General features: G+C 40.2%; 1 protein-coding gene and 1 long non-coding RNA gene across 3 annotated transcripts in view; one reads left to right on the top strand and one right to left on the bottom strand.

The window, feature by feature from the left end:
* The window catches only part of LOC133640958 (uncharacterized), a 168114-nt gene that overhangs the window by 90692 nt on the left and 66810 nt on the right, over positions 1 to 10612 (bottom strand). The window lies entirely within an intron of this gene.
* dusp10 (dual specificity phosphatase 10) overlaps positions 1 to 10612 on the top strand; it is a 48409-nt gene that overhangs the window by 12899 nt on the left and 24898 nt on the right. Inside the window, exon 2 of the mRNA XM_062034907.1 lies at positions 5275 to 6089. Coding sequence (XP_061890891.1) covers positions 5321 to 6089 — 769 coding nt within the window. The 5' untranslated portion in view covers positions 5275 to 5320. The remainder of the gene's footprint in view (positions 1 to 5274; positions 6090 to 10612) is intronic.

Consider the following 10612-nt stretch of genomic DNA (forward strand, 5'->3'; position numbering starts at 1 on the left):
GTCCCCTTTATTTAGAAAAGTACCGAAAAGTATCGAAATAATTTTGGTATCAGTACCAAAATATTGGTATCGGGACAACTCTAGTATGTTTATAAACACTAAAACAACTTAGTATTGGTTTAAATCAGCTTTTAAAAACACATGCAAAAACCTTAATTATGGTATCGACTTTTTAAAGATAGGATCAACATGTCTATAACATATCTGGATCAGTGTTTCTTAACCAAAACATCGGTTTCTCAGGCACTCAGTTGTAATACGCTTTTCCACCACTTGTGGCAGCAATGACAATATCAAACACACAGAAGAAGACTTGAGCTAAAGTCCTAGAGAAGTTTAATCAGCGCAAAAACTAAGTCTAAAGTAGTGAATCTGTGTTTTCATTTGCACTTTAATTTCATGTATTGTAGATTTAGTTGTTTATTTTAGCACTACATAATTGCATGTACATTTATTTTTTTTATCATCAAATATTTAAGAGTCTCTTCTGGGGTTGTACTGTATACCGGTATTAGTATAGTACCGCAATACTAATGAAACATATTCGGTACTATACCGTCTCGACCATGTTTATAAAGTCAGGAAATATGTCCCTGGACACATGAGGAGTTTGAATATGACCAATGTATGATCCTGTAACTACTTGGTATCGGATTGATATCCAGATTTGTGGTATCATCCAAAACTAATGTAAAGTATCAAACAACAGAAAAATAAGTGAATATTACATTTTAACATAAGTGTAGACAGAACATGTTAAAAGAGAAAGTAAGCAGATATTAACAGTAAATGAACAAGTAGATTAATAATTCATTTTCTACCACTTGTCCTTCATAATGTTGACAAAATAATAGAATGAGAAATGACACAATATGTTACTGCATATGTCAGCAGCTAAATTAGGAGCCTTTGTTTGCTTACTTACTAATAAAAGACAATTTGTCTCGTATGTTCACTATTTTATTCAAGGACAAACTTGCAATAAGAAACATATGTTTAATGTACCCTAAGATTTTTTGTTGAAATAAAGCCAATAATGCAATTTTTTGTGGTCCCCTTTATTTAGAAAAGTACAGAAAAATATCGAAATAATTTTGGTATCGGTAGCGGTACCAAAATATTGGTATCGGGACAACACTAGTATGTTTATAAACACTAAAACTATTTAGTATTGGTTTAAAACAGCTTTTAAAAACACATGCAAAAACCTTAATTATGGTTTCGACTTTTTAAAGATGGGATCAACATGTCTATAACGTATCTGGATCAGTGTTTCTTAACCATAGGGCCGCCAAAAACATCGGTTTCTCAGGCACTAAGTTGTAATACACTTTTCCACCACTTGTGGCAGGAATGACAATATCAAACACACAGAAGAAGACTGGACCTAAAGTTCAAGAGAAGTTTCATAAGCGCAAAAATTATGACTAAAGTAGTGAATCTGTGTTTTCATTAGCACTTTAATTTCATGTATTGTTGATTTAGTTTTTTTTTAAATTTTAGCACTACATAATTGCATGTACATTTATTTTTCATCAGATACTCAAGAGTCTCTTCTTATGCAGTATATTTGATTAGTACTTATTTTTGTTATCTGCCTAACCTAAGCATAAGGTTTATGTGTTAAATAAATAATCTTTGTGGTTAACACATGCCTTAATATCATTCGACAAGGTTGCAAACTGTAAGTAGGTTAAATAAAATTATTGAATATGATTAAAATCAATAGTGAGATGACTAATTCAGGGTTCATATTGGAGTAGGCCCCGGGGCACCTCTGTAGTAAAAAAGTTGAGCCCCAATGTAGAAAAGGTAAGAACCCTTAAACTAGATCAAACCCCTTAAATTATTTTTGGAAAAAGGGAATGATAATATGAATTTAAATAATCATATAACCTGTCGTTATTCACGTAATTATAATGATAAGTCTATCATGTTTTCCTTGTAAAGTAGAGATTAGCTGATACATCAGTGGATAATACCAATCATAATAATACACCAATGTTATTATGGTTGTATTATTATTAGTGCATCACCTGGGAGTCAAGTCCCCGCTGCCTTTAAGAACTAGTGACGCCTCTGTAACTTGGGTTCTTGAATGCGCCACAGTTATGCACGTGCACATGTTACGTTTGGCCGAAGTTTGTATCACACAAAGCTATTGCGTGTCTTACGTATGAGCGTAGTTTATATAATTGGCTAACAACACCCAAAGCTAATGCGTGTGGGCGTGTTAGGGATGGGCGTTGTTCATATCATTAGCTAACAACACAAAGCTAAAGTGCGTGTTACGTATGGGTGTAGTTCATACCATTAGCTAACCAAAAACAAAGATAATGTGCATGTTACATACGGGCGTAGTTTACATAATTAGCTAACAACACAAAAAGTTCCTGTGCGTGTTACTGACGGGTTGGTTAGTATCATTAGCTAACAACACACATAGCTAATGCACAGGTTTCCTACGAGCATAGTTTATATCATTAGCTAACCACACACAAAGTTTATTTCAGGGGTTTTTAACCTTTTTTTTTACCTTCGGACCCAACTTTTTCACTATGGAGGGGCCCGGGGCCCACTCAAATATTAGCACTAAGTTAGTAATCTTACTCTTCATTTCCGATCGTATTGAATAATTATATCTAACCAACTGTACTTACAGTTTAACAGGATAAACCTTGTCAAATGATATGAAAGCGTGTATTAATCACAAAGATTATTATCAAGGCTTAGGTCAGGCTGATTGCAAAAATAAATACTAATCAAATATACTGCAAAACAAGCGACTGATAAAAAAAATGAAAAATAAATTGACATAATTACGCAGTGCTAAAATAAATTCTTACTAAATTAATAATATATAATAATATACACCACTTTTACAGCACAAGTGGTGTAAAAGTGTATTACAACTGCTGCTGCCCATACATACTACAGCTGGGAAAGAGATATTTTTTGGGGCCTGACCCTATGGTTAAGAAACAATAGTTTATATCATTAGCTAACAATACACATAGCTAATGTTTGTGCGCGTGTTATTTACGAGCGTAGTTTATATCATTAGCTAACAACACACAAAGCTAATATCTGTGTGCGTGTTACTTATAAGCGTAGTTTATATCATTAGCTAACAACACACAAAGCTAATGTCTGTGTGCGTGTTACTTATAAGCGTAGTTTATATCATTGGCTAACAACACACAAAGCTAATGTTTGTGCATGTGTTACTGACGAGTGTAGTTTATGTAATTAACCAACAACACACATAGCTAATGTTTGTGCACGTGTTACTTATGAGCGTAGTTTATATCATTAGCTAACAACACACAAATGTAATGTCTGTGCGCGTGTTACTTACAAGCGTAATTTGTGTCATTGGCTAACAACACACAAAGCTAATGTCTGCGCTGGTGTTACTTATGAGCGTAGTTTATGTCATTAACTAACAATACACAGAGCTAATGTTTGTGCACGTGTTACTTATGAGCGTAGTTTGTATCATTAGCTAACAAACACACAAAACAAATGTCTGTGCGTGTGTTACTTACGAGCATAGTTTATATCATTGGCTAACAACACACAAAGCTAATGTCTGCGCTGGTGTTACTTATGAGTGTAGTTTATGTCATTAACCAACAATTGTTGGTTAATTATTGTAGCGTCCCGGAAGAGTTAGTACTGCAAGGGATTCTGGGTATTTGTTCTGTTGTGTTACGGTGCGGATGTTCCCCCGAAATGTGTTTGTCATTCTTGTTCGGTGTGGGTTCACAGTGTGGCGCATGTTTGTAACAGTGTTAAAGTTGTTTATACGGCCACCCTCAGTGTGACCTGTATGGCTGTTGACCAAGTATGCCTTGCATTAATTTGTGATGAGAACAGCCGGTAGATATTATGTGACTCGGACGGCACGCACGCAAAGGAAATGCCTTTAAGGTTTATTGGCACTCCGTACCTCTCCCTACGCCCGTGTACACAGCGGCGTTTTAAAACGTCATACATTTTACTTTTAGAAACCGATACCGATAATTAAGAAACAGATGCCGCTAATTTCCGATATTACATTTTAAAGCATTTATCGGCCGATAATATCGGCAGCCCTGTTAGGATCCGCTGCCCGGATCATAGTTTGTTTACGTTTTCTAGTCACATGTGTTTTCAGCACCTTGTGTTTGTTCGTTTCTGTTGTCATGACGGCAGATTATGCTCAGCTGCCTCTGGTTAGTGTTCGAGACGCTCACCTGTTGTCCGGGCACTAATCAGAGGGCTATTTAGTCTTCGCCCGGGCAGCACTCTGCCTGGCTTCCTAATTTGCTTTCACGCAACAGCTAACGACCACTTTGTTTCCTGCTAGCTCTCATGCTATATTATTTTGCTTGCTAGCTCCCACGCTAGTCGTTTTTGTTTTTTCCTGTCTGAGTTAGTTCCTGAATAAATCATTTTTCCTACCTGCAAGCTGTGTCCGAGCCCGTCTGCATCCTTGGGAGAACACCTCGCACCACGATGCGACCCGGTCGTTACAAGCCCGATATTATCAGACATCCCTAATTATGAGCATAGATTACCGTAATTTCCGGACTATAAGCCGCTACTTTTTCCCCTCGTTCTGGTCCCTGCGGCTTATACAAGGGTGCGGCTTATATACGGCCTGTTGTTCTCCGACACCGACAAAGAGGATTTCGGTGGTTTTAGTACACAGGAGGAAGACGATGACACAATGATTAAAGACTGACTTTTCATATACCGGTAGGCTGGTTATTTTGATAACGTACAGGCGAGCACTTTGTATTACTTTGCACCGTTGTATTATTTGTACTCTGCATGAATGCTGTTCGCCATGTCAAAGATGTGAAAGTTTGATTGAATGATTGAAAGATTTATTGTTAATAAATGGGCTCTTTGCGTTCCCAAACAGTCATCTCTGTCCCGACAATCCCCTCCGTGGTAGCAGGAACCCCTATATACTACGGTAATTACACATCAAAACCCTGCGGCTTATAGTCGGGTGCGGCTTATATATGGAGCAATCTGTATTTTCCCCTAAATTTAGCTGGTGCGGCTTATAGTCAGGTGCGGCTTATAGTCCGGAAATTACGGTATATAATTAGCAAAGAACACACAAAGCTAATGCGCGTGTGTTACTTATTAGCGAAGTTATATCATTAGCGTACAACACACCCAGCTAATGTTTGTGTGTGCAACACTGCAACCCTTTGATTAACCAAATTAAAAATGTTGGACAACAAAGTATAAAAACATTTGTCTCTCCGGTTTCAGAGCGGCGTGTTGAGTTCTCCGTAAACGTCCAGCCCTCGGCCTCCCCATGCCTCCATCTCCTCTCGACGACAGAATTGTGGTGGCGCTGCCAAGGCCGATCCGACCTCAGGAACTCCAACTGCGACTGGACACCAGCTACCTGGACTCCATCGCCTCCACCAGCAGCGACGAGACGGTCATTAGCACCACGGTGGTGAAGATCCGGGCGACGGCTAATCTTGTGACGTATATGCCCTCATCCAAGGGCTCCACGCGCTCCTTGTCGTGCGGATGCAGCAGTGCCAGCTGCTGCTCGGTCACCACCTACGAGAAGGACAGCCCGAACCTGAACCACGGCCAGGTGAGCGCCAGCAGCCCCAACCTCAGCTATGCCGGACCCCCCATGCTCAGCAACCACGAAGCATTAAGCGCCACCAGCTTCGCCCCGGGCGCCGCCTCCTCCCTGAGGCTCATCCACCCCAATGAGCTGGCCAAGCGGATGACCTGCTGCCCCATGGGCCACCCCGTCGGGCCCGTGCCGGTCATCATCGACTGCCGCGCCTTCACGGAGTACAACAAGAGCCACATCCGGGGGGCGGCGCACATCAACTGCTCCGACAAGATCAGCCGGCGGCGGCTGCAGCAGGGAAAGATCACCGTCTTGGACCTCATCTCCTGCCGGGAGGGCAAGGACTCGCTTAAGGGCATCTTCTCCAAAGATATCGTGGTCTACGACGAGAGCACCACGGATCCCAACCGGCTCGGGCCCTCGCAGCCCCTCCACGTGGTCCTGGAGTCGCTGAGGAGGGAGGGCAAGGACCCCGTCATTCTCAAAGGTGAGGGCGTTTACGCCATAGGCAGCACGTGAGGGCAGTGAAAATGCACTAAATCACAGCAGCTGTTCCAGGAGCATCGGTAGGCGCTTTAGTGGCACCCGTATAAGGCCGTTAGGGCAGGGGCGCCCAGCGTCCGCAGTTAACTTTTTAAAGGCCCGCCGCAAATACTAATAAAAACATCAAAAAGGGGAATAAAAGAGCAAACGGGTGAATGGTAACGAGAACAAGTTGCAATGACAACTGTAATAAATAAGGGTGCACAACAAATGTATCCACATCCCCATTCTAAATCTATTCATCCATCCATCCATTTCCTACCGCTTGTCCCTTTTGGGGTCGCGGGGGCCGCCGGAGCCTATCTCAGCTGCATTCGGGCGGAAGGCGGGGTACACCCTGGATAAGTCGCCACCTCATCGCAGGGCCAACACAGATAGACAGACAACATTCACACTCACATTCACACACTAGGGACCAATTTAGTGTTGCCAATCAACCTATCCTCAGGTCAACGTTTCCTCTAAGGCGCGCGCCTGTGCAATTGCGCACTGCTCAAGCGTCCTCTGCGCACGGCAAATCTATGCCACGCACAAAGTTAAATAAAAAACATAACAATTTTCGACACACGGACACGACAGAGGAAACAGTTTTCGTCATCGTTGTTCAAATATTGTAACGTCTGTCGAGACGCTTTGAGGACATGAATTCCATCGATCACTTTACTGAGCAAAACTCTTTATTGTCGGCCATAAACACATCACCAAAACATTAGTAAAAAAAATGATATCTAGCAAAACTAGTCATTTTCTGCAGTACAAACCAGACCAAAAGCAACTTTGTTATATCAACAGCAGCCGCTCGCTCTTACTTACTTGCACCAACACATGCACATATGGCACTTAGCCAGTGATGCGTTTACGGCCACACAAAAAGTTGGACAACTCCAAACCACACATAAAGTGTAATTCCAGGTCGTTACACTATGATTTACCAATCAAATGTGTGCTTATTCTAGTGTCATTTATTAGGAATCTTAATTTATAAATATTAATCATGAAATGCGTTTAGTATATTAATTAAATACTAATAAAAATATATTTTTTACAAACAGGAAGTTGCAGGAATGTACACATGATCCCCTGCTTACATCTCATTGTGCAACATGTGAATGTTTTAATGGGAACTAAATGCAATGTCTGAAAGGGCTACAAACTATTTCCAAAGCAGGACCTCCACCCAGACAAACAATACAAGTACACATTTCATGAAAAACAATATTTTTTGTTATTGTCATTGCAAGTGGGCCTAAACACTTTTATTAGAAAATAACCTCATGGAAATGACTGCTGTCATTTGATTATAATAATAAGAGAATGTTGTCTGTCTATCTGTGTTGGCCCTGCGATGAGGTGGGGACTTGTCCAGGGTGTACCCCGCCTTCCGCCCGAATGCAGCTGAGATAGGCTCCAGCACCCCCCGCGACCCCGAAAGGGACAAGCGTTAGAAAATGGATGGATGGATGGAGATTTAACTTATTTAGTCAGGTTTGGGACAGGTGTGCTGCTGGTGTAGACACAGTGTGCACGTCTGATGTTGCTCACATGGGCTCCACTGAATGCTCAGAGAGTTTTTGTGTTTGCTCACACACATGAAAAATTAGAGGGAACATTGCCCCAGGTGTATGTTTTTTGGGTAGACAGCTAGTGCCATCTTATTACAACAATGCTGTTAGTTTATTTAATGTTAAAACTGCATAATGAGCTATACTATACACGGCCTAGTGCGGGGGTCGGCAACCCGCGGCTCTAGAGCCGCATGTGGCTCTTTAGCGCCGCCCTAGTGGCTCTCTGGAGATTTTTCAAAAATGTATGAAGAATGGAAAAAGATGAGGGGGGAAAAAAATCTATTTTTTTGTTTTAGTATGGTTTCTGTAGGAGGACAAACATGACACAAACCTCCCTAATTGTTATAAATCACACTGTTTATATTAAACATGCTTCACTGATTCGAGTATTTGGTGAGCGCCGTTTTGTCCTACTAATTTTGGCGGTCCTTGAACTCACCGTATAGTTTGTTTACATGTATAAAGTTCTCCGACTTTCTAGGACGTGTTTTATGCCACTTCTTTTTCTGTCTCATTTTGTCCACCACACTTTTAACGTTGTACATGAGTGCACAAAGGTGAGTTTTGTTGATGTTATTCACTTGTGTGGAGTGCTAATCAGACATTTGGTCACTGCATGACTGCAAGCTAATCGATGCTAACATGCTATTTAGGCTAGCGATATGTACATATTGCATCATTATGCCTCATTTGTAGCTATATTTGAGGTCATTTAGTTTCCTTTAAGTCCTTTTAATTAAATTGACATCTCATGACACATGTAATATGGCTTTTAATTTGTTGCGGCTCCAGACAGATTTGTTTTTGTATTTTTGGTCCAATATGGCTCTTTCAACATTTTGGGTTGCCGACCCCTGGCCTAGTGTTATACTGTAGCAGATGCTTCTAAGTACATTACATCGGGTATGCAAGCTAATTGTTCTCAAAATACAAACATTTTCCAATTTTGTTTTGATAATTTGTCATTTCTGGCAACACGGACCACAACAAAGGTATGACAATATGAGAGATTGGTAAAGTATCCTCTGAGTCATACCAAAGACTATAAAAAATGGGACCCATTACCTCCCTGTTTGGCACTCAGCATCAAGGGTTGGAATTGGGGGTTAAATCACAAAAAATGATTCCCGGGCACGGCCACCGCTGCTGCTCACTGCTCCCCTCACCTCCCAGGGGGTGATCAAGGGTGATGGGTCAAATGCAGAGAATAATTTCGCCACACCTAGTGTGTGTGTGACAATCATTGGTACTTTAACTTTTAATACATTATTCAAGTCAATTCTAAATTGTGTGCACATTCCAATATGATACCAGGAGGCATATATTTGAGGTGCAGCCTGTTTTTGGAGAAAATTAAAAAACGATATGATCTGATCGCTGATTGCATAAACCCACTGATACGTTTGTCAGTTCAATATGTCACCATTATGTAACTTCAACAACAAACCGCAAACCAGAGGTGTTCTTCCAATCCTGATGCTTGTGCAATCCTAATAATTCTCAAAAATCCCCCCCCCCCCATATATATATATATATATATATATATATATATATATATATATATATATATATATATATATATATATATATATATATATATATATATATATATATATATATATATTTTTTTTTCAAGGGGAACTTCACTTTTTTTGGAACTTTGCCTATCGTTAACAACAGTAGTCACCAACCTTTTTGAGCCCAAGATCCCTAGTCTCAGCCAAAAACCAAAGCAAGATCTTCCCCTGCGTCAACTATATATTTATATATGTACATTAGTGTTGTCCCGATACCAATATTTTGGTACCGGTACCAAAATGCATTTCGATACTTTTTGGTACTTTGATACTTTTCTAAATAAAAGGGGACCACAAAAAATTGCATTATTGGCTTTATTTCAACAAAAAAATCTGTTCCCCTTGCGGGTTTTACCTGTGTGATAAAGAGGGGACAAACAGGGAAGTCCTTCTCATGCCGCCTTGTTTTAGCATATATTACTGCCTTTGCACACGTCAGTGTTTACTTTGTATATAAATCAACACAAAATCCATACATTGGAGCAATGTTCACGGACTCTAGTATTTGGCTTGTTAGCTTCCTGTTGCAGGCGAGCGATGATAATGATGATGACAGTCAATAATATTGGGGGCGTGCTTTAATAATATATGCGGCTTTTACACTCACGTAAGTGAATGCAAGGCATACTTGAGCAACAGCCATACAGGTCACACTGAGGGTGGCCGTATAAACAACTTTAACACTGTTACAAATATGCTAAGTCGCTTCTTTTGAACCCCCTTTTTTGTCCGCAAGGATTCTGATTAATTCTTCATCCAAACAGGAATATATCAACAACCTATCAGTCGGTATCCCAGTGACAGCAGACCTTATAAAGGGATTATTTTGTTATGTTTGTTGGCTGTCATGTCCGCAGTGAGTAGTGATCAGTTATGTTGTCGAAGGAAAAAGCAAACTTTGTGGCGCGTTTCATAAATTAATGTTTGCCTAAAATGAGCAAAATACGTAACTTTGACATATTATTATGTGCCTGTTACCACATTACATATTTACTTACAGCATGTACAAAACTCAAAACCAGTGAAGTTGGCACATAGTGTAATTCGTAAATAAAAACAGAATACAATGATTTGCAACTCCTTTTCAACCTATATTCAATTAATTAGACTGCAAAGACAAGATATTTAATGTTCGAACTGGAAAACGTTATTTTTTGCAAATATTAGCTCATTTGGAATTTGATGGCTGCAACATGTTTCAAAAAGCTGGCACAAGTGGCAAAAAAGAGTGAGAAAGTTGAGGAATGCTCATCAAAGACTTACGGGCTAATTGGGAACAGGTGGGTGCCATGATTGGGTATAAAAGCAGCTTCTATGAAATGCTT

The sequence above is a fragment of the Entelurus aequoreus genome, linkage group LG23 (genome assembly GCF_033978785.1).
Source record: "Entelurus aequoreus isolate RoL-2023_Sb linkage group LG23, RoL_Eaeq_v1.1, whole genome shotgun sequence".
Classification (NCBI taxonomy): domain Eukaryota; kingdom Metazoa; phylum Chordata; class Actinopteri; order Syngnathiformes; family Syngnathidae; genus Entelurus; species Entelurus aequoreus.